Genomic DNA, 27,756 nt, shown 5'->3' with positions numbered 1-27,756 from the left:
TAAAATAAACCTGATATATATATATATATGCGTGTTACCTATATATATATATATATATATACACACACATATATATGTGTGTTACCTATATATATATATATATATATATATATATACATACACACACACATACATAGATATAGCTCTATATATTTATATAGATACATAAACTCTGGTCATGCAGTGTCCTTTTGCGAGTTGTAACACAGCCATCAATCAATACATTTGGGACATCAAAAGTTAGGAAGACAATTTATTACATATTATTTTCAACATAGAACTTCGTTCTTGTACATTTCAAGTTGTACAACAAAAATAAGAAAAACATTTTCTTCTACTTTTATTCTACAGTAGAAAGTTTAGAACTTTGATTGCTTTCCCTATAATGGATAACTGATAAAGTCTCAGTCTTTTGGTGAAGCAAGTTCATCAAGGCAGAAGATACACTGATTTGCTGCTTGGGATACTTTAGGAAGCACTTCATTGCTATTTATTTGGTAAAATAAAGCAGAGTTAAATTCTCTTTCTTTTAGGGACATTGTTTATCTTCAATCACATGCTTTCAAAAATATCTAGGATGGTTCCGCTGTAGCCTGATCCTTGGCAGTTAGAACCAGCTCTGCAAGGGCTGAAAAGCTTTTTATGCTGCTTGTTTCCAGTCCCATCTTTTGTATCTAAAAAGATACAGAAAATCCATTAATTTTCTTTAAAATATTAAAAATTCACTAACTATTCTACTTAAGACATTTAATGAAGCCTATGCTTTGTCCTGCACTGACATGTGGCAAAAACCACAACTGCATATACTGTAAACGATAAAAATTTGCATCCAACTTTGCTCAGTTAAGTCCCTCTGGTTACAGAAGTGTCTTGCAAGGAATTATTTCACCATCTTCTAGGCAACTTGTAACTAAAGCCAGCTGGAAGTTTCCCAATGTAGCAATCAGAAAGAGAAACTTGGCTGTAGTTGGTTTTAATGCATTGATTTCAACGGATTCTTTTTTGTTCCCTCCAAATGAAGTTTCTGGGCAATACTTTAAAGATCAACATGAATACATCCAAGAAGAGCCAACAGCATGACAGTGAAAGCATTTCAATAGGCTGCAAGAGCTTATGGTTCTAGTCTTGAACTTCCTGGGAGACAAAAACAACTCTACAATTACAGAGGTTGCTGAAAATAATTTCTTAGCCAGGAAATCTCTTGCTCTGACAATAAGAAAAATATGGCCATGAAAAAACTAAGAGTGCAGTGAAGCAGAAAAATCTGGATCTAACTGAAACCATAATGAAGTGATTCTGAAAAGGTGTTTGCTGCTGGACCTCTTTGTAATAGTCACATGTACCAAAACAATTCCCAAATGATTATGAACAATCTGTCCCAGTTCAGCTTAAATTCACACTGCAGTCATAGAAAAGAAGAACAAAAGTGCAACCCCAGGCAAAAAGAGACAAATAATAGTTTTCGTTAGTAGGATTTCCACAGTTCCACCCAACTGTGATTAGTCTCATATCTGAGAAAAGCATCTGCTCACACACAAGCAGACTTAATCTACCTCTTATAATGCATCAACAGCATCTACTCATAAACAAGATCAGACAATTCCTTGGCAACTAATGATATAGACTCTTAGTTGGAATAGCTATGATAGAATATCATAGTTGGAATAGATATGACTTGACTTAGTTGGAATAGATATGATTTTAGAAATAATGGAGTACAAAACAGTATGTTTATACAATTTAATGTAGCTACTGCATACACTTCCTGGAATATTTTCTTCAATGTTATGCTATTTAAAATTTCATATTTGGCACTGAAAAGCACTTGCAGTTATGCAGCACAACAAATCAGGCTGACATCCTCACAGCTCTTGGGAACAGACCCTGACCACGCAGAAAGTCAAGGCTGGAAACACCCCGACAGGAGACAAACAAAAGAAGGGCCATAAAGAAGTTTCTATCAGACCTAAGTCAGGTCCCTGCCCTCTCATCTGCAAAGTCAGTGTTTCTTCTTAATGCTTCCAAGCACTGAGCAGTACTTGAATTTTAAGTAGTAAGAAATATAAGCTTTGCATTTATACAAGAAATGACAGGAAAGTATGCATTGCTGAAGTGGTATCTATAATCACCAACATCTGAAATCGTCTCCTTTATACAAACATGAAAACACAAAACAAAAACCCAACCCCCAAACCTACACCAACAAAGCTTTCAAGACCAAAATCAGAGTCAAGATTCCCTTTCCCCTTCCATCTCCTTTCCAAAACTATTAATAATAAAAAACTCGTTTGTCGTAACTTACTTGTTCTCCAAAATACTCAATGTCTAAGGCCAGCTGCAGTCGGATTTTGTTATCATCACTCATGCCCCCATTTGTACCAACAGGGTTTGAAGTTGCAGCTCTTCTGGCTTGCTTCAACCTTTTTAGACTCTCTTCCATTTTCTTAACAGAACTGAGCACATCAGATACAGTTTCATAATACCTGAATTAAGGAAGGTTAATGAGAAATAAAACATTCCACTTTACAGAAGAGCCTACTTCATACACAGAAATACATCACTGGCCCTGCTGAACAATGCCAGAAGGAATGGCTTCCCTTGCAAAGAAGCTACTTATTAGCATTATCAATTAATCAGTATTTCCATTATTAGTTCCAGAGGTTAATCTGAAGATTACTACTCAGTCTTCAAGACTTCTCATCACAACATTTTCGACTTGTTCAAGATGTTTGTACTCAATAGTGATCAAGGAATGCAACTGCTCAATTTTAAACAGTCAAAATCAGCCCCTCTTTACAATCAGTAGACTATTGAGTAAAACTGATTTTATAAACAGCCTGACAGACCAAAACCCATGTATTTTTAGGCAAGTATAAGTGTATATGAGAGCACACGTGCACACCAGTCAGAAATGCCTATTTCTAAAATGAAGAAACTGATTTAAACAGGAGTCTCAGGAAGCTGGCAGGAAAACTCAGAAAAACCCTAACCCTAATTTAGAAATAGTAGAGATAAATAAAACACCACTGGCCAGAGAGTGGGATCCACATTAAAGAAAGCATAGAATCAAACATTAACTACACAACAAAAGTTCAAAAAGCTTTGTGGACTGAAATCTCATGCCTAAGTGGGAAGAGCATATCATACAAATTAACAGATGCCCAGGACAGTGAGTTAACAGTAAGAAGAGAAAACAGAGCAACAACGGCAAATTATAAGATCCATGAGAGAAATTACCTGATTGAGATATGTTCTGCAATTTCCTAAAATACGTAACTTTCAAAGAGCCTCTTTATGAAAAATGTTACTCTAAGAATTAAGAGTTGAAACAATCTTCCTGATGATTACTTTTAAACAAGGAGGCAACAGAAAGCAGACAAGCTTTTTAAAAGAATAATTAGATAGGGATGGCTAAAGAAAAAGTGCTTGCCAGTGCCATGGAAACGTGTTTCACAATAGCATTCTATGAAAAGCAGAAGTATTCCAGTAAAAGTCAGTCTATCCTCTTTTCATATCTTGGTATTTCCTAGTCCCACTCACTTATGATTAATTCCTACTTCTGTTGTACTTCCAAATCATTCTGCCATTTAAGCAGAAGACCCCAGTGATTTTTAACTAGTTTATGCTCTTTTCTATTTTTTTTTCATTTGGATGCAAGAATGTATTATGACAGCAAGAAATTAATTATTTGCATCTGTATTCTCAATAAAGAAACTACAATATTCCTTCATGTAAAAAAATCAGCTTCTTTGACTTATCGCTTGTCAGTGAGGGTAAGATATTTTAAAAGAAAATGATGAAAATACTAGCAACAAACCATGAAAACAGAATTTGACAGAAAATTCTAAGGAGTTAAAAAATGAACCTGCCAGTCTTACTGGTGTTTAAGCACTGTCACCATGTTTAACCTAAGTTTTGGAAAGTGAAGAACTGCTTTTTGGGGGGCAAAAAAGCTCTGGTTGGGTCCAAGGAACTACATAACAGCTACTTGGCATGGTGTCACCAGATTTACTGAAGCTTTAAAAGCAAGACTAATCAGGCAGAGAGATGTAGAGAGACAGACAAGAATTCCCCCTAATGTATTTTACCTCAATAACCTTGAGTGGCTTGAGATTCCAGGCATCTTTGCAGTTCTTCAGCAATGTTACTTAACAAATAAAAATAAGCTTTTTTCTATGCACTAAAAACTGATAAAGAGACACCAAGCTTGAAAAAAGAGGTTTTGGGCAAAATGAAAATGACCAGTGCAGTCAAGACCAACCTAAGCTTAGTCTTGTCCAAAATACTTAAGAAAAATTTTAAGAATGGTTGGTGAAGGTGTAAAATTGTCTTACAATTTTAAGCCTATTCTGAAACGTACCAGAAGAGGAAGAGTAGGGAGGGAAAAGGAGGCAAAGGACAAGAAAAAACTCGTGTTCTGACTATGGTTTAAAACCTCATATTACTATGTGGTTAATCTCAGGAAAAAAAAAAAAATCAATCTATGCTCAGCAGCAGCCAACAGACAATATAATATGCAAAGAATTATTGGGAAAAACTATGTAAGGACAGACAGAAAGCACACATTATACTTTAACCTTCATGGATTCTTCTGATATTATCATCTATGGTCAGAAAGGTCAAAGAAAACCAAAACACAAAACTATAATGATGGGTAAAGGAAAAAAAAACCCATCCAAATAGGCTAAGGTGGCTCTTTAGTTTTAGGCAAGGTCAGAGATAAAAAAAAATACAGCTAACACGAAGAGTAAATTGTCCACAACACAAAAAGTAGGGGGTATCCTGTGAAATTTTCTGGCAGAACTTTCAAAAAAGTAAGTATTGCTGTCTCATGTTACATGCTTTAACTGGCAGAACTCACAAAATGCAAAATCCCTGCTCAATAAGAATTTAAAATACAGCTAGACAAATGGAAAAAAAATCCATTAAGGAATCTAATACATATGATTAGTCATGTTCAAAAGCCCTCAAGATGCTAACTAGGAAACAGAAGATCTGCTAAAGAAAGTATTACTTTATGACTGCCTTATTAAAACTGCGAACAATTAGCTCTTCAGCAGTTTAAAAGGCCCAAAGCTTTAAACCACTAAAAAGTTGGATAATGATTGCATACATTAAAGAATTCAAAGGACAGTAGAACTCAAGTTCTTGAAAATTCAACCACAGTTCATTGAAAGAAACAAGGTTAGTAACTTTCATTGAAAGTAATGAGGTTAAGGTCTTGCATCAATTCTGAAACAAAATGCGCATCTTTAGTTCACTGCTGCACTCCCAGAACCAACCAATTTTTCAAATGCCCTATTCACCATGTCATGGTTTGCACAGATCTGAGCAGGAACCAGGTCTTTGGATTCCCTGCACAGCTTTTCATCTGCTGAACATGCAATATGAGAGTAAATCAAGGAAATATATGACACATAAAGAGTGCTGTATTTTGGTTTTCTTTACAGTTGTGTTAATTCATAGCAGTTTTTTTTTTCCTGTGCCTGTTCAACAGACATTGGAGTTTTTATCTAAGGCAAATAATGTGCTGTATAGTTCTCTTACTTCTGTGTGCTTTCAGAGAGAGCACCTTCCAGCCACTGATGAATCATGGGCTGCTTCAAGGTATCTCTGTAGTCATTCTGCAGTTGGTAGAAGGGCTTAAGAGCACTGTCAACATAAGGTGAAGCTTTAGTTGGCACCTCCTGGCAGATGACAGGGGAACAAGTTGGGGAAGAAGGAACCAGTCATTTACGTACTGAAAATATCAACACCCAATTCTATCCCATGTAAAAAATGCTAATCTTGTACCTAAGCGAAGAAATGCATAAGGCATTTAGGACAAGTCAATGAGAGATCATTATACACAGGAAAGACACCATCACAAAATTATTCAGTAGCGTTATACAGCACGATACAATATAAAGGTTCAAAATGCCCAAAGCTTTTTCAGAGATGCTTGTGCCAGCCATTCCTGTTACCAGGGTATGATCCTGAATGCTCTTTCTGCTCATTCTGATTCCAGACAAAGCTGAGCAGACTCAGTGTCCAAAACAGACTATTACACCTTTATTAAAATACCTACAGCTTTGTACTATACTTCACTAGGTTGTAGACATTGTCATGGGCTCTGTCAAGCAGATATGGACAGGCTTGAAGAACTCACAACAATCTCAGCACAGCCCCTTCTGAGATTTATTTTTTCATTTGCAAGCAGCACTGACCTTGTTGGTTCTCCTATATAATCTTGGAACTTCCAGTGCACTCTTCAGGTATGCAAAGGAGGACTCACTGAGATCCTGGATAATCCTGTTATTCAAGGTAGGTACACAGGTTGATAGAGAAGTCTTTGAATCTTCCAAGGCTCCTATTAAAGTAAAAATGCTTAAGTTTAAACTGAGCTACCCTGACTGAACACAACACAAATTATGTGAATCCCCTCAGCTTCCTAATCCCACTCACTATCTGGTGTCACGTACAGGATATGCTTACCAAATGAATACACACCAGCCACTTTTAAAACAGTAACAGCCAGTAACACCAACCATTCCTCAGCCAGAAACACAGACAGAGGCAAGGAAAGAGAAGCGGAGTAAAGTAACATTCTTCATGTTCAAAGTTTTTCTAGTATTACCAATGAAGCAAGGGCTTGAATCAAAAGGTTCTGCCCTTCCAAAGAAACTGTGTGAAATTCTCTCTGAATTCCCTATGGAATGACTGGAACATGTTAAACTCAAAGATGTGATTGGCAACAGACCATCTACTGAGCAGGAGATGTGCACAAGCTCCTACATCTCTAACAGATTTGGACATCTACCAGTAGTTCTGATTTAGAGATTTCAGTGGAGTTCATGATTCAGAACTCCTGGCTATGCTTGCAGACCAGGACTAGTTCACTCATGCAGCTACAAGCCTAGCTTTAATTATTAAATTAAAATAAAACTCCATATTTCACATAAAGAATGATCAGATGAAAAAAAAAAAAAAAACCAAACCAAATGAACCAAAGAGACAAATGACAAACCCAAAAACCAAACCAACCCAAAACAAAAACCCAGAAAGAAAAAAGGAGACTAAAACACTGAATTGCTTCTACCCTCTTTAGTTAAGGTATTTAACTGTGTTACTTTGATAACCCTCTGCCTCAAATGACTCATCAGGCCTGAGAGAGAACAGTCATTTTAGAAAAACATTTTAGTTTCTACTGGATAATGAAAAGCCTCTCTTTATGTCTTCTTCTCCAAATCTTTCAAAAGTTTAATGATATGAATCTTCTAGGATAAAGTCCTCACTTTCTAGAAAAAATCCTAAACGCACTTTAGACTCACTCAATTTTAATTGTTAAACATTATCCAGACTCAACAGGTCTGTTCAAGATTGTTTCTATTTAACAATTTAAACAGAAGGCAAGTTCCATTAAATATTTTCATCCTAAATAATGAAACTGTAAAAGTTGATTTCATTTTTTTGGGAGAAAGGGGAAGGAGCCTCTCAGCTTTACCTGCAATGCAAGATACATTCTTGAAGCCAATCATTTCAAGCTTAGGTTTAATCATGTCTAAGATGTCAGGAATCTGAAAAAAAAAAAAAAAAAAAAAAAAAAAAAAAAAAAAAAAAAAAGGCCAAAGCTGAGAGAGATATAGGCATGTTATAAAAATTTTAATTACTTTTCCTACATTCTGTAAGTTTGAAGTGCACACAAAACACCCTCAATTTCTATGGGTTTACTGCATTTCTGTGCAATCAATACTAGAAGTTTATAATATGCACAGGAATTACACACTAAATCCTCTACCTTACTGTTGTACTCAGAGGAAATAATTTAGAATTAACAAAACTCTCCTGCAATTTACAACTTCACAAATTACAGAAAATTCAGCCTTACTGAAAATAAGTACATAGGAATCATCCCTACTGGGAGACAATTAATACCATACATCTCTCTTCAAGATTCTGGATCATTAATCAAGTGTAATCATGATGATAAAACCTTTTCCAACCTCAAAGACTAAAATCAGCAAACACTTAAACACATTAAAGCTGAATGTTGCACCACACTCCAAGCTGCAACACAGACTTCACTAGAAAAGGTAAGAGTGGCAGAGTGACACTTCACACCAAAAAACTGTAGAAAGATATTTTTTTAGGAGTTAAGTCCAGCAGCTACTGATAAAAATAACTTAAATACCTGAAGTGGTTTGCCCATAATCTGCCATTCCAAATAAGCGCAGAGTGGGCCGTATATTTCAGGTATCAGACACCCCAAGTTTTAGCACTTTAAATTAAAAAAAATATATAGTACATTATCTTAAACAATATAATGCCCTTACAAGATGCCAAAAACATCAATGAAAATTCTTTCTAAGTAAAGGCAAAAGCACAAACCCGATCCTGCAGTTTGTCCAGATCTGCAGCAACATATATCAGCTGACTAGTAGATATAGAAGACAATGGCATACTTTCTGGAGAATATCCATTCCCTTCATCTTCACTGGGGTTGAGGCTTAAAGAAGATTCCTTTCTACCAACTGGCACAGGTTTTTTGCTTTCCTTTGTATTCTCACTGGAAATGGGCCTAACGGAAACCTGAAACATCAAATTCAAGTGTGAACCCTAGCAATAGTGAAGGCAGTTAAAGCTGGACAAACTGAAACAGTATATCAAGGATTTGTAACACTTCAGCATTAGAATGCCACACTTCCAAGGGATATTACCAAATACCATTACTAAAATAAGTATGAAGTAAATGTTAAAAAAAATTGAGTGCACTACAAAGTTGGATAATTTAGAACAAATTTGTCTAACTAAGGTTAGTAGAGGGCAGTCCAGTCCTGCTGTCAAACAACTCCTTTCTCCCAACTCCTCAAGCTCTCTGCTGTCAGGCAAGTGCTTCCCCTGACTACTCTGTTTTAACTCTGGTACTTAACAGTACTTTGCAAGAGCTCATTTAGCTGAGAGAAATAAGTCACTGAGTCACAAAAGAAATTAAAAATGGAGATCTTACTGCTGTCTTCAACTACCAAAGGGGCATGAACAGAGAAGACAGAATCAGATTTTTCCTTGAGGTACAGTGAGAGAGTAATAGGCAATGGATACTGTAGCAAGAGAAATTTTGATCAAATAGGAGGAAAAAGCTATCAGTCATTGGACCAGGGTTCCTAGGAAAGAGTGCAATCACATCTTTGGATATACTCAAATTCAGTTTAAGAGGCTCTGCACAACATCATCTAAGCTGGTCCTATTTTGAGTAGGAATTGGGACCAAATGACTTCCAGAAATCTCTTCAAATCCCAGTTCTTCTATCGCACTGTCTCTCTATGGCACAAGAAACAGGGGCCCACTTGTGTGGCTGGGAGCCAGTACAAGAACAAAGTCCAGTTTATCTGCTCAGAAGCAGTGATCATTGATGCTGAGTCAGCTGCCCAGGAAACTTTGGTTTTACATTCTCAATACTGAACAACTGATTCAGATTATATCAGTCCTTCTTATTTGAAGGGTTATTTTTTACCTGGCTCTGTTTCACAACTTCATTCACTCAATCAACAACACATGAACAGAAGAAAACTAAGATTTTGGCTTCTTGTTTCAGTGGCAGAGGCAGAATAAAGCAGCATGAAGTACAGCTTTGGCAACCACCGACAGCAGCACTGCAACAGTACTGATATTTACAACTGATCACGTATTCTGCAGTCATACTTTTTATAAACCAAACTCATGAACTGCTTGAAGGTTTAAAAACCATTAACTTCACAAAAGAACTCTTAAAAAGAGGTCACATACATTGGTTCAAAAAGTCTCTTTGATGGACATATCCCATCACCAACCCCTTAAAGCAGGCTGCTCCCTCACCTCACTGATGAACACAGAGTAGCGTGCCAAGATCTGCAGGCTGAGCTTCCACAGGCGGTGCGCTAACAGTGGTAAAAACAGCTGATCTGACCAGCACTTCACAAGACTGGTCCAGACCATGTGAGTGGCCAAGAGACAGAATGAGCTCCCAGCTACAAACAATTAGGCAACAAAGGTCAAGTTCCTAAGCATGTTGTTAAAAGACGCAACATCAGCGTAATTGCATTACCCAAGATTTACCCAAGATCTTCCTAAAAGATACAATCATAGGACAGAAATGTATTAAGCATTGCCTGAAGCAAACCCTTAAAATATTATCTCCTCAATGCTTTAGATTTCAAATTCCACTAAAGTCTTGCTGTAGCAGTGCAGGCAAAAGCAAGAAACAAGAATTTGCCTGCAATAAAGGCAGAAACAGCTAGGCCAAATAGTCCACTTTAGGAAATAACATTTCCAAAATAATCTTTGGCAGTCTTTTGAAGAAGTTACATTATATATCCCTGCCAGCCATAACATAATACTCTCTTAGCACTAAACTATTGCTCCTCTCCCAGTTATATGATATATTTGCTATAAACATTTATTTAAAACACTGTACCAATATCCATATTTAAACAAAATACTTTTAACGCAGTTTAGACAGCTTCACATTTGAAGCTGTTTGCACAGTTTTACATTTAAAGCAGTTTACACAATTTTAACATTTTAGAGAATACAATTAGAAAGATAAGGAATGTGTCTACAAGTTCCAGGCCTACGCCTTGAAGTAGTAAGATCTATATATTTTGTCTCCATTAGGATTTTTTTCTCCTGGTTTGCTTCAGAGGATATTTAGGTGGCCCATAGATACCTTCTTCATAAGTATTCACTCTGTTAGCTGAAATTAGTTCTTCTGATTACAATATACTTCTAATGCATGTATCAGGTTATACTCTTCCACTCTTACCCTTCCTGTGCATACCTCCTCATCTCCTCATAAATCAATGTATGTTTTTGGGGCAGACACCAACATTATGAATGACAGCAAGCCTAAATGTTGCCAAGAGACAGCCATTTTCACCTCTACACAGTGCTACAACAATTATGAAAAATATGCTGCAATTACACAGCATAGCCTTTTGGTTGTCACTTAGAAGATGTCAAATGCTAACAACTCCTTCTTGCACTGAAGGGGTGGTTCCATAAGTATGTCAGTGACAGCTGCTAAAGAGGGGGTTTTTAGTAAGAAAAGTGATCACTGACCAGAATTTTCACATTGCCATCTCTGTAACAATGTTTTATACTGCTTGAACAGTTAATCAGAAATAAAAAAAGCTCATATGAACCAAGGGATGCATGTTACTGAATACTCAGTAAGAGACAGAGTGATCACTGCTATTTATACCACTGATTCCTTTACAATAAATATTTTTTGCAATAAAATGTTACCTGGTGCTTCCTCTAGTGTATCTGAAAGTGCTTCTTCTATGGCCCCTGCTATTTCTCTGAATCTGTGAGAAAGAAAAATTTTGAATATCACAATTCAACAGTTGCTTAAATTGATGCCTAAACATTTTTCAATGTTTACTTTAGTATTATTTCTATGTGCTATCAATGGACATACACAGATTTGAAACCTGGGGTTATTTTTGCCCAACTTAACAACAGCATTCTAACACTTGAAAGAGAACCTTTGACATTTTACAGGCATATACAAAGCTTATACTTTAGGATATTATTAAAGTTATGGTTACAAACATTATCAAAATGATAGCTCACAGAGTGACAAGTCCTCAGCTTTTCCAGGAGGGAAGTTTCTTGTTTTGTTACTGTTTTTAAACTATAAGCAATCAAACTGACACATACTTTCTTTAACCTTCAGATATGTCACGTGATACTGGAGCTCCAGCTTTCTACATGTTTGTTAATGAGCAGTAACATAAGGTTCTGCAAACAACTCTGTACCTAATAAAAATCTATACATGTCCTCAAGGACATCTGTTTTGTTTTTTTTTTAATTCCCCTTTTAAAATACCATTTTTTAAAAAATTCACCAAAGCAAAAAAAAAAAAAAAAAAAAAAAACCAAACCAAAATGACATCTCCAAAACTGTTTAGGTATAACAGCAAAAGTTATTAAAACCTCTGATACTTATGCATACTTGCATAATTTTAAGCTTCCCTGTAGAAAGGTCTGTTGTCACTGGTTTCCTCTTTTTTGCTTTTATGTGCATCATAATAACTCTGAAAGTCTTTCTATCAAACTTAGTAATTACAAACCTGGAGGGTTTCTCTTAAAGTCTCTTAAGTATCATTTCCAGAGCACGACAGGAGCCCACCTAGCTTTTTTTGCTCAAACTCCTAATGGACTAGGATCGATGTTTAGCAACTAAACATTCTTGTGAATTGGCTTCAAAACCTCAGTTCTGCCTATGCACTCCTTCCACCAACAGAGCAGTGAAAAGGATATGGGAACAGAATAAAGTTTTTAACAATGACATAATTTTTGCTGAGTATGTCTGACAGAAGAAATAATTTCCCCAGTGTGGGGTTCACTACAGCTCCACAATCAGCCGTATTGACATAACCAAAAGAATGAAACACGGGAAAGAATTTGTGCCAGCACTGCTACAGAATAAATGCCTGATAATCTGTCCCTCCAAGGATCATTTCTAAAGGCTTTAGTAATGGCTGATTTCTCTGGGCAATTTCTGAAATTGAAAAAAGAAAAAAACAAACAATCTTAACCATAACTGCCAAAGCGTGAGGTAACAGTTCAATCAAAATCTTGTATGACTTAAAGGATATTAACACACATCAAGCAAAAGCTTCCCTGATATATATAATTAATATGTTGTATTATTTTCACAGTTATGCACTGAAGAATTCATGGGCACTTCCAAAGTAGATTTTTCCAATATAAAGGAATACTATCGTTGAAGATGAATCAGCTGTTGTTATCCAAACATTTCTCAAAATAGTACACTATTTAGACTTCTCAAAAATAGTACACTATTTAGACTTGCAGTAATCTTGGATTGAAAGAAAATGATTTTTAAAAGTGTTTTAATCAATCAGATTTCAGAATACCTAATGGGAAACATTTTTGAAGAGATATATGCTGAAGCTCCATTTCAATTTTATGAGCAAGATTATCAAAGTTTGATCAATTGGTCTCCTACTAGAAAAGCTGGACTTGAAACAAAAAGGGCAATTAATGATACATATCTGTTAAAAGGTTCATAATGGCTACAGTTCCACAGACACTTTCAGTCTGTGCACCACTATGTAGTGAATCCTCCTGCCCCTTCCTTTGGGAAGCATGAATAGTTGTACGGTTAAGTGGTTTGGGGAAATTGACTGGAGTTGAAAATCAATCTTTTTTTTTTTTTTTCCTGAGTAGCAGGTCCTTATCAGTTCACTACACAACTGCAGGAATAGATGTGTAAGCAAAAAACTAAATCAGGGTATCAGATATTGTGACTACAATTTTACAAAACAACATGAACCACCAAAATATTAAGACCCAACTCCCAGCCCCATGTTCTTGTCACTTATATTAACTCTACCACTCATAAGATCCCTGGGTAGAATTTTTCAGCACAAATGTAGACTCACTCTGGATTAAAGAAACTGTATAAATGTGGTAGTGTTATTGCCAGTTACAGAATTGTGCAATAAAAAAGGCCACTAAAGTGATACAGGTTAAAAATAAACATCAATTTCTCTTCCCCCTCTTCTGGAAATTCCACTTTTTGTTTGTTTAGGTTTTTTTTTTTTTAAGAGGTTCTCAGAACGCTTTGGACCAAGAGAGATCACACATGGCACAGTTGGGTCATAACAGACTTCATTAATGGTTCTGTTCCTTGCCCTGAAGGGTTGCTCTCCAGCCCTACAATCAGACATGTAGTCTACACTTGCTAAAAATACAGTTTTACATTCTATTTTGTTCATTAAAATTTTAACATTACTAGAATTAAAAAAGAGCTTTCTTGGGTCTCTCTGTCCTTTTCTAGCTGCAAGGTCTGTAAAAGAAAATATTACAGATACATCAGACCTGCTACTAAAATATCCTAGAAGTTATTACTTAGCTCCTCAGGAACAGGGAATAGGAGGACAATCTTTGGGAAGCCAATGCTACAATTTAAGGAGTACATCCTGTGAGACAAAAAGAATGTCAGAAACACGGCTAGGTCTGGAAAAGCTGAAAGTTCTTAAGTCCTTTAGTTCTATACCTCTAAGAAAAAAGACTTCTTCCCTCACAGTAAGTATTCCTCTGGATTTGCATATGTAGCATTTAACATACAGCTTAGTTTCAGGAACACTGGAGAAAAATAATTTGAAACAAGAATTCAAGACTCATTTAGATCCGTTCCTGGAAGTCTTAGGAGAAGCTTATCAAATCTGGTGTAACAACACAGTACATACTGAAGAATAGTTATGTGGTTTTCTGATAAATTGTTGAAAGATATATAAAAGTTACTTGACATAATTAAATTCTTAGTTTGATTTCCACTATGATTTGTTGACAAGTAAGACTTTGAACAACAAGGATGTGTGACCTTAAGCCAGATCATTTTTCCATGACTAACTGTGGCAGCAGACTTTCTTAGGCATTTTTCTGGGGAAAGCTGTGAGAAGATTAGAGAAAGAATGAGAAACAACTCTTATCCCCACTTGTTGCACCTGCTGTTGTGCAGATGTAGAATGTGTCATGGAGATTTGTTTACCAAAGGGTGATTTCTTAATTAGAAACTAGATAGTGTTTAGATTGATTGACCAATTAGGTTAAAGCTGTATCGGACTGGCTGTAAGAGTTGCTGAGTTTCTTAGTAAGTATAGAATAATACAGTATATTACAGAATAAGTATAGAATAATATAGTATAAGATAATATAATAAAGCAATTGATCAGCCTTCTACTCTATTGATCATAGAGTCAATGCTAATTATTACCCAGCTGGGAGCCTGCGGTGACAACTAACCTCTTCCTTTGGAAGAGTGAACAAAAAAATGCATGCCAACCTTATTTGAAAATATACAGGCAAATTCCATTTGTTGTTAAAGCTGTGGTAAGAGGGATGAGCTCTTAACCGCTTCACGCTGGCTTGGGAGCCACACTGCCGTTCAAATTTCCGTACGAAATCCATACTGGTGGTGTATTTCTGCAGGAAGAGAAGGAGCATTCTGATCACACACAGGCTCCCAAAAAACAAGGAAGGCCACCACCTATTCAGTAGAACCCTTGTACCATGCTACACCTAAGCTCGAGGTTCAGGATGGGCTGACACTACCCCTCATCACCTAATCATACAAGGCTAAAAGCCTGGACTGCAGAGACACCAAAACCAAATTAACTTGAAAGGGTTACTCTATGGTAAGGACACTTCTAAAAAGCATAAAACTGTCCAAGCACACTGATCAAGCAGAACTGATTGGAGATTCATGACTATTTCTGAGCTCAATCACTGGGGTGGTGCTGCACAATACTAACAGAGTCAGGTGCAGCAGATAAAACTACACAACAAGGAGAAATAATCAGGAATGAAACTCAGAAGTACACATAGCCAACTGCACATGAGAATGGAAGCATACTATTTTTGTCTGTTACACAGAACCTGTATTATAAGAATTTTTAGAGTTGTTTCCCTAAAAGTGTTTTTTGCAAATATCAAATATATGCAGAAGAACTTCAAATTATTTCAGATAAACTAGCTTCATCCAGTGCATACTTCTAATAAGATGCTTATGAATAGTATTAAGTTGGTTGTAAGCAAAAAAAAAAAAAAAAATTACATTAATACCCAAACATACTGTGGATTTGGTCTCAACAGTATGAGAACACTGAAAATAATTAAATAATAAATTAAATCATGTACAAAGCAGAAAGTCAAACACTTGATGAAAATCAGAAGTAAAACAGCCCAAAAAATGTTACTTCATACAAAATAGACCTTGCTAAACAGACCACAAAACTTACATAAATAAATTTTAAATAAAAAAACAACTACAGTTAAAATTACTTCTATGAACTGAAAACTAGTTTGATTTCTGTGCAAGTTTCTTCTATTAAATAAAATAGGAAACAGTCATAAAACCTATAATATATTCTCATAAATCCACTTCTGAATTAATTAAATAAGCCTGACAATCTCTCAGTGCTTCTGACTTCACTGCAAGGTTAGGGCTCAATCCACAAGCCAGACCACTATGGGAGCAATGTGATTTTGCCTCTTGTGAAGCAGTAAAACATTATCAGGAGAAGGCCCTGTGTTGCTGCTTAGAGGGCCTGCTCTCAAAAACTCTCTTCTGAACAAAGGACATGAACTGCCACAGGGATGCTTTTGTATTGTGTATCTCAGTAAGTTCATAACTTTCTGTTAAAGGTATAATTATGGAATACCTTTCTTGTGACATGGTAGTTTCAGTGTCAAGACAGTACTCTGAAAAATGCACACAAAAGCTTTTAAGTAACTACTTTTCTCTTAACCTGGCTGTATTTATAACACAATGGACCCATAAAAGGAATGGGAGTTAGACCCAGACTGAATGACAGATTAGCTCTCTTTCAGGCCTCCTTTTTTAGATAATAAACCCAGCACTGTAAAAAGGCAAACAAGCTGTTAATGCTCTGCTACCCTAAGTGTAAGTCAGAGATATAAACCAAACACTCTGTAAAGACCTCTCAGTTTCAAAATAGAAGGCACCTCAAGAGATATTTATCTCAATATTGAGAACACTATATCCAGGAGTGGGAATTAACTGCAAGATTGGTTCCTATTTCAGATTCTAGGATTGGATTGTTGACTGCACAGTTATTTAAGAGAAGTAAAATTGGGCACCAAAATGGAGCAATTTTTAAATAGGAAAATCTAAACTTAATCTCAAATGAATGTTTAGGGATAAAAGAAGTATTCTTTTCAAATATCCATAAATCTAGACATCTAACTCAAATAAAGGCGCATCACAACCTGAAACAATTTTAAAAAGTCACCTCACACAAACACTTATTTTAACATACTTAACATTGCCAGTCTGATTTTTAAAGGATTTTAAACAAATGTTTCAATCCCTCTGTCTCCTCTACACCTAAAAATCCCATAACAGAATACACTGCATATTCAAACTTTTCAACATTAAACCTATACATAGGTACATATGCAAATAAACATTGAGAAAACAAACCTGTTCTGCATTTCTAGCAACCTAGAAAATGGAGAAGAAAAATTATTGTCTAAAATCTGTGCAGCATTACTTGGCTCATCATCAGTGCAAAAAAACATTTTAAAAGGCTTTCCCCTCCCTCTCAATTCAGAACTATTAGTCTTTGGATAGGTGTAATAGCATTTTTACACTTGGTATTTCAACTTTGTATTGCTTTTAAAGTAAAATATTTTAATGATTTTAATGACTATGAGTCACTTAAGTAGTCAAAAGCAGTCTGGAAAGTACTTTGGACTTACTACGTGATTCACCTGGAAGTCATGGGGGGGTTGCTGGGTTTTCATAGTTTTTTTTTTTTTTTTGATTGCTGGGTGTTTTTTAAATAAATGCAATGCCTTTGCTGGCCAGTATCAGTGTAACGTAAGACAGGCCTTCCAAGCAAATCCAGCTTTTCTGAAGACACAATACATTCCTGTACATCATGCAGCACAGTACAGAAAAAACCTAACAAGGCTCACAATCTACAGTATGTAGGGCATAAGGTGAAAATTAAGAGTGACTAAAACTTCACGGTAAACTAAGAATTCTCATGAAGGAGGAGGAACACATTACGGTGTCACTTGCATGGCACTATCACAGCTTTCTTCAACATCCATGTAATTTGCTTCTTATTCAGAGACAGCACTGCAAACACACTCAGTCATGCCTACCTGCCTTCATTTATTCAATCAATCTGTACAAAAGAGATCTTAAACCCCAAGAAAAAATATCTAAGTGTTTAGTAAAAGCAGTTTTGCAGGAACACATAAAGAATATATATTATAAACCTCTACTGCCAAGCCAGCATTTCCTTAATTCATCTGTCCTGATACACCAACAATGCCTTCCTTCAGACAATTTATCCCTGCCTCCCATCTCTAGCTTGAAAATAAAATGTTTCACACTAATCACAAGTCAAACTACCAGGGGAAAGAAACCCAAATTTATCAGTAATCATGGTTAAACACAAGCAGACAGGACACAAGGAAAAGCAGAGCTCATATTTTCTACTTGTAACATACTGTAAAGCACTGCCAATCTTCATACTAGACCAAGAAATATATCTCACCATTAGTAAAAGATGATGTTTTAGAGACAGAGCAGCACTACCAATGAAGAAAATACAAGCGTGACAAGTACTTTAAATTCATTATTTAATGTAACCTTGTTATACCAGAGAAATACTATCTCTGTTTTCTAAACCTGATGGCGCTGCCAAATATTTTCAGGTTTTAGTTGACTTGTGTATAAATACAACATAATCTGCAGTACTGCAAGAGAGCAAAAGCTAAAACAAGTAAGTAAAACAAAGGATTTTTTAATCTTCCTATAGTAAAAAATAAGTTGCAACACAGGTATTTAATTAATATGACAGCTCCTGCTATACAGAAGTTCTAGACTTGAGTGAACACTGGAACATCCACTCTCACCTTCAATAACATTGCAATTCTACTCCCAAAATAAACACTAACTCATCTGACTAACTGGTGTCGAATAACTTCTGTATGAGCTTTCCTAACAAATTTGAGGGGAGAATTAATTCCTATGAAAATTGAACCAAGTGGTTTGAGATAACCTCCTCTTCCAAGTCACGCAGTAACAAGAATTTAGACAAAAGCAGCAGGGGGGAAGAAGCTAGAGAACATGACTCTTTCAATTCTCATGTCTGTCACTGAAATTAGAAATGGAAAAACTGAAAATTAATTACCTCATGAAACACATCTGGGTTTCCAGGGTTAAAAAGTGATGGTAATTTCTCTTCCAAACCACGTACTATTTCTGGCCACACCGAATTCACTAAGAAATCATATCCAGGAACAATATCTGCTTTTTCACTGAAAAAAAAAATGCAATTATTCCACAGTTATATTTTACCACCAGGCTTCTATTTGGAGACAGAAATCACTAAAAATTAGATGCACTGCACTATACAAAATGCAACGAATTTTTTTTCATATTTATACTGATTCCCTAAACTGTTCTTCCTTTGAAGATTCCTTATCTGATTCCACAGTCTCATCAAATCCAAGGTGTTTTTTTTGTAACCCTCAAAGTGTTTTAAAAATTTATCAGATCTATATTTTGCAAGTGTGTACTAAAAAATCAGTACATTTCAGCTGAGAAATCCTATTATTATTGGTACAATTCAAGTTTTAATAGCTCCAAACTTCCAAGACCTACCAAGCAGGAATAATGTGACTAATGCAATGAAAAGAAGAACTTTTTCTTAATTGATCCAAACTGTATTTATACATATTGTGTTTGATCAAAAGATTAAAAGCTACCTTGATTATGAAAACTTAAGAATTGAGAGCAGAAGAGATAAAAGCATTCAATTCAAATTTAGTACACCCCACTACAAAGAAGAAACATTCCATTATTAAGAAGAACAATTATAACTTGCTGAGGGATTAAAAGAATTAAAATGTTAGTAAAACTTAGGAGTCATAAAAAGCTCAGCAATGGATGACTAATTAGAAAAGTAATTCTGCAGTCCCTAGGGGCTACATCCATAGTTCAGCTTTTTTTTTTTTATTAACCATCCTGCAAACAGATGAATAAATGAATACAATTCAGTAGACCTGAATTATTTAAGCTTGAAAAACAGGCAATTTAATTGCATAAGGAATTAAGCACTTTTTGAGAACACAGTGGAATCACAAATAAATTAAACCTGTAGTTTCAGTACATGCAATAAATCAGTCAAACCTCTGAGGACCATCCCCACTTTTCTGATGTGCACTAACAACTCAATAACTTTTGAACTTATATTTTAATAGCTTTATTATGCTCTTCTCTTTGGATGAAGTGTACAATCATATTTAATGGATTCAAAAAACAAAGTTATCTGATACACTGTATTATGCACGGGACTCACTTCTACTACTGAAATACAGGATTGTCTTTGCTTCCTCTGAAGCTCAGGGCTGCAGCACCAGGAAAGTCTGTTCACTGTTTGTTTTGAACAACAGAGGCATGAGATACAAATCAAACTTGACTATGAATCTTCAGGAAAGGCCAGATAAGTCATGAGTGCATGAAAGCTGATCATGCAAAGGATTTCAAAGCATATGATACTTGTTGTAACTTCAGTGCAGCAGAGAAGCCCAAGATATTTACCTGGAAATTGCACCCCCTGTAACTTCCCGCAGGAGACGACAATGATGAGGAACAAACTCCAACAGCCTATTGTACATAGCCTGGAGGCCATTAGGGTGAGATTGCACATACTGCTCCACCATCACCTGCCAAGAGCAGTTCAATGTTAAATGCCAGAAAAGTGAATATAAAATATGCTGTAATGCAAGACTCACAAAACTCTTAACACTATAACCTCAAATACTGAGATAGTCAGTATATTACTTTTTTTTTTCATTATATTTTCCAAGTATAACTTGCCAGCTTGAATTATTACTTCCTTTAAAGCAGCACTCTTAACTGCCAAGACTGGCCCCAAAAATGGGAAGGAGATCCTTTCTTTTAAATGTGAGCCACTGTGTCTGGCTCCCAACCCACTGCCACATCACTGTCACCTGAAGCAGTCTGTCAAGTTAAACAGGCAACTGGTAAAAGCTAATCAAACTCAGAAAAAAGTAAAAACTCCTTCTAAATGTTGAGGTGGTTGATCCAATCCCAAATACAGGCAAACTAAAGCAAATCATATTCTGTGACATTGCTAAGCCTTTAATCAGCTAGTTTGTCTGGACAGTGCCTCATACTCAGTGAAAATGGATAATCTCTGCCATAAAGAGAAGGAAGACAGCAGGAAAAGAACAACAGCTTGTTTCTTGGTATTCTTCCATATGTCTGAACACATTTGCCTCTTGCTACATAAACAAGTGGAATGGTGCAGAAGTGGCGAAAGAATAGACCCTGAGAAAACTGAGGGGAGAGTGACATGTCCCACACTGTAGCAGCTGTCACAGCACTTAGCAGACACCCAATGGAAACCTGTCCTAAATGGGAGAGCTTTGGTTTTTTGATTCTTTAGCCCAAGAAAAATGGAGGTAAGAAAAAGAATCCACACTGGATATAACCTGAAATTAGTGACAGGCAGGTAAGAGAATTCCTCCATCCTTTTTTTCTTAAATAGCAAATTGACATTTTGCTGTGGCTCACTTCTCCTGTTCTCTCCACAAAGATATTTTGAAGCTGCTAACAAAAGCTGGAGGTTCACAGGAAAAATAAGCATGTTTGGAAAACAAATGGAATTTTAAATTTTATCTTACCTCATCTACATAGGGTTTTACAAGCACTTGACCAACTAATGCCTCTGCATCTCGTGTTTTATCAATTGTTGCATAAGTGCGTAGACAGTGGTGTATTATGTCAACATTTGACATTTGAAGGCCTTCCAAGAGCAGCCCTTCCAGAGACTGCTGCAACATGGCTGTTATTCCAGCTATACGCTACAAAGAGAAAGAAAATATAGTCATAAAAAGCCAAAATCAAAGCCCGTCATCATTGTTGAAGTAAATTCATCCAGATGTACCTAACTCAGCTTTCTATCCTTACTTGAAAAGTACAAAAATTTGATAACTGCCAGTGTTGAATGACCATTAACACAAACTTAATGGGTTACTGATGCTATATAAGTCAGGGTTTATTATAATAAAGCTAAAGGCGATTATTATCTTCTATATGTTTGAAGTTATATAGTAAGTTATATCAGGTCTGCTTTATCCTGAGGAAATAAGTCAATAATTGTTCCTTGTTCAACTGAACCAGTATGTGACAATAAACAAAAGATTTACAGTAAGTGACCAGGGATAACAAATGTAGCATTTATCCCTCCCTGTCAGAGACAAAACAGACAGCGTGTACCCAGCACTACTTGTTGAATTACCACAAACCAATGACACTGAGTGACACTAGCAAACACCAAAGACATTAGATTCCTTCTGGCTTCTGCCAAACAGCTTCTTCAGGCTGCACATATTCTACTTTTTTGCAAACCGTTTTTCCCAATCTCCCATGACATCTTTTCTACTAGATCCGACTCACTGGTACACTACCTGCAGATAAACTCCTGGCCCAAGATGGTCCCTATAGCTCTGCATTTGAAGGAAGTTCAGCAACACACATTACGGTAGTCATAGCTGAATTATGAATATAGCCAGTAAAATTTCTTCTCTCCCATTTTACATGCTGTATTGTGTCCATCCATCCTAAAATGATTCATGTACTGAACATGCAAAGTCAGGAACCCAGATGCTGACTGGTCATGAAAGCTACATTCTGACGAGCCTTAGCAACAACAGCTACAGGACAGAAGTCCTGGCAAACACCATTAAGGAAGCCATGGGACAAATATTCTCCCACATGACAAATATTCTCTTACCACATACACTACTCTGCTGCTCATGCTCACTGCTGCTATTATCCAAGTTTGATAACTCAGTGGCCAGAGGAGTCTAGTAAAATGTCCACGTAACAACGTGATTCCATGGATGTCTGGAGCCGAAACAAGTTTATATTGCCAACAGGCAGAGGCACAAACTGGAACTCTGAACTATTTCAATAGCTTGAAAGCCATTAAGAATGACACCCTCATGCTAATCAGCTTACCCCATCTCTATATTCACAGCTTTCTTTAAGCACAAGTTTTCATTTATTCCATCTCCCCACTGAATGGATAGAAGAAAAAAATCCCACCAAAACATCAATTAATATTTTACAATTTTACAGGTAAAAGAGTACCCTGGGGGATTACTAATGGCCAGCATAATTTCATGAGAAGACAAAATCGAATTTATTCAAGCCAGCCCCTGTGTAGGCACATTCCATTTATATTCTGGTCTGTACACTACAGCTAACAAAACCAACATAAATCTCTAGAATGAGGCCTCAGTATCAGTAAGCAGATGAACTGCAAAATACATTAGACTGACAAAAACATCTGCCGTGTTTCCTACTCTTATTCTCAGTAATTAATCCTAAAGAAGTACGCAAACGGCATAAATCCTCAGAAAAAGCAATAGTTCTAGACAACTGATAAAAATGACCTCATGAAACCCATTCTTCTCCATAAATTAATTCCATAAAACTCTGTGGAAACAGGCCATTTGTCTTCCAATTATACTGGTTTTGCTTGACTGTGCAAGTGTTAAGTGTCATGCAATACTTACTGGTCTCACTTTGTCTAAAAGGGGCATTCCTTTGCTTTGTACTGCATGAAATTGTAGTTGATTAAATTCTGTGGCAATTCTCTCTAAAACTTGTCCAGTTAGAAGTGGACTAGAAGAGAGATGAAACAAAATGAGAATACACAGTTAAGATCCTTTCAAACCAACTCACTCTTTTCTGTAACAGACAGACAGAGCTCTCCCTCAATTTTTTGTAGTTTAAATATTTTGAATTCTAATAGGTACTACTATAATTATTGCAAACAAGCAATAATGATCTGGAGCACGCTACATGATTAGTGCTGTTTTGCAGCTCTATCTTGAAGTGGCTGAAGCAGAAGCTGAGAGGAACATAAGCTCTTGCCTCAGCAGTATGAAGCACTTTCTTCTAGATGGCAGTTTTGTTATCACATAAAAAGTCAGTCTTAAGAGAGCTCAGAAACTGCACCAGGTGACCTTCACCATCCAGATTTGTTTCTTTCTTACTCTGTCACATAGTAAAACTAATGATAGTTATCTCTAGAGAAACAGTCCTGCCCTTCTCAAGTCCACACAATCCCAATAATGAGCCGAATTTTCAGTTGTTCAAGTATGTTCTTAACTGCAAACTTAATTCTGCAAAGTGCCTCACCTGATTGAAAACATCTGCTTTTGTCCCTCGAGATATCAACCTACCTTCTGGTACACCTACCCCCCACTACCATGTGATCCAGCACACTGAGCTGAAGAGACAGTCTCACACTGTGCTTTCCCTCCAGCTTAAATTGTACTTGCATCCCAGTCAAGCCTTTCAAGTGCATGACTGGTACATCAGTTCCAAAACTGGCTGATCGACATCCTGCAATCTTCAGCAAAGGCAGAGGAAGAAGTTTGACTGGAATTTGTCACAAACCTTCCTTGTACTAGGTTTGCCTTGCCTACCTTCAGCTATTATTGCAGCAGTCCTTTCACTTACACATAAGCAGGGAAAACAAGAAAAACTATTTTGTTTCACTTACAAATGACATTGGAATAAACTATAGAGAGTATATTGGACATGACAGGACTAGTGACTTCTAATAAAATAAAGTAAAATAAAATAACTGCACACTAACTTCACAAAGCTTCCTTACTGAAAGAACCACAAGTAACTTGGAACTTTGGAGCCTGAATTACACAATCTGTGAATGACTGGCTTGCGGAAGACTAAAACCAAGAAAATACTAAAATTACAGTAATTTATTCCATCTGAGTTACATTTCTAAAGATATATCCTACTGCTTCTAAATTCACCTTCAATGAAATTAAGTTAGTCCCATCAATTACAACAAAACTGAACATTACTTTTTTTTTTACCTGTTTCCCTCTAATGAGGACAATTCCTTAGTGCCTTGGGAATGTAGAATCTTCTCAATTTTCTCAACAGACTGAATAACATGAATAAGTCTCAGGACACACATCTGTAATTAAAGAAAGATTTTTCATGTCTAACCCCAATCCCCACTGACATCACCTAAAGAAAATATTTTAGATGGTTTCTTAGTTCTTTGGATTTTTTTCCGGTTTAAGTTTTCTCCCTTTATCTTAACACTTGAGTCATGTCTCAGTTGAAGTATTGCTCACATAAGTCCATAAAACACCACAAATAAATGTTTGTCACAGATGTAGGACAGCTGCTCCTATCCCTGATGCTTTTCAAAGTTAAGCACAAAGATAAATGTGTGTCTCCTGCCCATAAAAAATCAAACAGCTGTACTTCAATTCCATTCATAATAAGTAAGTTTATATGCTACTGCAGTCAGAAACAAAAGCAACTATAACAAAAAAAATCCAACTAAATCAAACATATGTTTTGGGCAACTACAGTAAAACCAAGATTTATGATCAACTAGACACTGTAAAATATGAAGTCTGTCAACCAAAATGTCAATATATTTTACAAGTACAAAATCCTGCACTGTTCATCTACACAGCCTAAAACCTTCTAATTTTCATTTTCTCTGGGTTAATGGCAAAATCAAAGTCATCCTAAGGATGCTCTTTTAAAGGTGGTAATTTATCTGCTGTACCTTTTTTCTTCTAATGTCTTCTTGTTTAGTCATCCAGTCATCTACTGCTTGAATTCCTTCACTGACACATGACTTAAGACTCTGTGAGAGAAAAAGTCAGTATGTGAAGCGTGCTTCCCATTTAAGGGTTGAACAAAAACCTAAAAAAAAAATCTAAACTTAAAATACAGATTAATAAGATTATGAGACTAATAAAAGCTACAGTACATCAAGTGAAAAAGCTATAAATACAACTAAATAACTGAAAGTAGAATGTGCTCCCTAGGTATTGCTACTGCAAATATAATTATTTCCACCGTTCTTTTAGTACCTTAGAGAGAACAAATGACCTTTGCCTAAAATCACTATGTTTTTATGTCTTGCAGCTGAAGCTATAAATCACTTTTAAATAGTATTTTTCATGTAATAAAGATTTCTCTATGCTAGCTGACCCTGTTTTCTGTGAGACACGAAGGATGTGATACACTGAAGGCACATTTATGCAGCAAGCATCCCTTTGAACTGGCTGCCAAGATGATAATCAAAAATTGCCCCTTCCTATAAATACCAAGTCAGTGTGGAAGAGCCAGAATAAGATCCACCTTCAAGAGGATGAAAATAAGTCCATAAAGGGACTGTGCTGCATTTGAATTTTCTACCACCTTTAAGTTATTCAAATATTAAAACAGCTCCAAGATATCTCCATGGACTTGTCTTGCAAGAGTCTATTCACTTATCAAATTTTAGAAACTCTTTATCTCTTGGTTGAAATGCACTATAGGAAACATAAATTTACTGCAATACAGGTTCCTGAAAACACAATGCTTCTCCTACTAGCAATGTAAGTCATCAGTTTTCAAAGAGTTTATTGTAACAAATATTAACTTGAGTAGAAGACGTTCTGTACATCATATGAGAGCGAGCTGAAGTTTACCAAGCTGTTGACAATGATTGTTTTGAACATACCATAACTTCTTCTCTTAACTGTCCCAAGGGTACTGAAAGCTGATTGAGAGCCTTGTCCATGCCAACCTAAAGAAATTACCACAAACAAATTTATTACTTTTTTGATAAGATCATATGTGAATTACTGACAAAGCCTATTATTTTACAGATACTGAAAGAGAACTGAGAAAACATAACTTCCTTTATAATTTCCAGTTTTTAATTCAATGCAAAAATATGTTATCTCAAATACAAGCATAAAGATGTAAGACTGCTTTAACACAAAGCCAAAAGATAAACAAAATTTCCTCCTATGGAAATTTTTCCTCTCAGAAGTATGTTAAGTCTCAGTCTTTGAATCTGTGTAATTGGAACAATTACAATTTTCAGACACAAAGTTGGGGATTTTTTAAGATACTTTGACTATACAAAAAGTTTAAAGATTTCTAAAAGAATCCTTCAGAACAGGCTTACTTTTATCATTGCTATTCTATTATAATAATTTATTTCCTTCAATTTTAAAAGTGCTGACAGTCTGAAACAAAGTTTGCCCTGAGTCTAACTCCCTAAGAAATCAGCTTGTCAAGAAAAAATGCATACATCTAAAACATTTACTACAGGCCAACAGCAATTCTGTACAGCAATTCTGTAACTTCTACAGGAATGGTGTCTCAGTGCAATGATTAGAGACGTCAGTTTAAGAGGCCTTAAATAATAAAATGCCAAAATAAAAGCCAAATACTTTTCATATGAAAAATAAAAATCCCACTGAACCACATTAAGCCTGAACTACACAATACAACGATTAACACTTACTAGATTTGTTGAGAGATTAACAAAATCTGCATAGTCCTTATTTATGAGTTCTACCATAGCAGTTTTAAGGAGTTTGTAATAGAGCTCCAGATCCTCTCTGAGCTCTTCCAACTGCACACGTTTCCTACAGTCTGACACAAAGTGATCAACATCAAAATCCGCCTGAAACAGGAAAGAGAGAAGGATGTAAGTAAACAGTTCATACAAGGAACATACCCAAAATAAAGTACTCCATATGCCTGTGAGTTCACCAAAGTAAAGCCCTAGGGGGCAAAAGGCTTCTTAACGCAGTAGTTAAACTCTCGGTTTTTAGGCTGAAAAGCACAGAGTGTCGTGGGGCTGAATATCCAAAGATCAGCTCTCCAAAATACAGGAGACTTAAAAAAACAAACAAGCCACCAAACAGCAGCCAAGAGTCGCAACTGAGAGTTCTCAGTTCGAGTACTGAGAACTACTCGACACTCTCCAAGCAGCGAGGCCTCTCGCTCCCGTAAGTCTCAGAGCCCAGCCCTACCTGGACACGGCCGCCTCCCGGATCCCCCCGTCAGTGACAGGGCGCTTCCCCTCGGCGCTTCCCGCAGCCCCCGGCCGGGGGAAAGTCCGTGGCGGTGTGGTAAAATCCCGACCAAGGCTCCGGGCCGCTCTCTCCCGCAGGGAGCCCGCCACTCCCATCATCAGAAGGCCCCTCGCCCTTCCACAACCCTCCGGCCCCGGCGGCCCCCGGCGCACCTTCATGAACTCGTCCTTGTCGAAGCAGAGGTTCTCGGGGCCCCGCGGCAGGCTCATCTTGGCCTCCATGCCGGGCCCGGCGCCTGCACCGCCCCCTCGGCCA

General features: G+C 36.6%; 1 protein-coding gene across 4 annotated transcripts; it reads right to left on the bottom strand.

The window, feature by feature from the left end:
* Nucleotides 1-236: 236 nt before the first annotated feature.
* COG2 (component of oligomeric golgi complex 2) lies at nucleotides 237-27,756 on the bottom strand. 4 transcript variants are annotated; one of them, XM_053937255.1, is made up of 19 exons: nucleotides 27,654-27,756; nucleotides 26,925-27,086; nucleotides 26,130-26,195; nucleotides 25,185-25,265; nucleotides 24,472-24,575; nucleotides 23,140-23,248; nucleotides 21,241-21,420; nucleotides 20,132-20,256; nucleotides 18,720-18,846; nucleotides 16,994-17,014; nucleotides 14,834-14,973; nucleotides 11,260-11,321; nucleotides 9,832-9,983; nucleotides 8,368-8,568; nucleotides 7,484-7,556; nucleotides 6,207-6,349; nucleotides 5,548-5,687; nucleotides 2,303-2,483; nucleotides 237-674 (listed from the first exon to the last, which is right to left on the bottom strand). In XM_053937255.1, exons 1-19 carry the CDS (start codon nucleotides 27,720-27,722, stop codon nucleotides 573-575), a joined length of 2,238 nt encoding a protein of 745 aa, XP_053793230.1. In that variant the 5' UTR covers nucleotides 27,723-27,756; the 3' UTR covers nucleotides 237-572. The 4 variants fall into 4 exon arrangements, with proteins under 4 accessions (XP_053793230.1, XP_053793232.1, XP_053793231.1 ...); XM_053937257.1 differs by lacking the exon at nucleotides 27,654-27,756 and adding an exon at nucleotides 27,439-27,636; XM_053937256.1 differs by lacking the exon at nucleotides 16,994-17,014.

The sequence above is a fragment of the Vidua chalybeata genome, chromosome 3 (genome assembly GCF_026979565.1).
Source record: "Vidua chalybeata isolate OUT-0048 chromosome 3, bVidCha1 merged haplotype, whole genome shotgun sequence".
NCBI classification, from domain to species: Eukaryota; Metazoa; Chordata; class Aves; order Passeriformes; family Viduidae; genus Vidua; species Vidua chalybeata.
Note: the sequence above shows the minus strand (reverse complement) of the source record. Positions and strands in the feature narration are given on the sequence as shown.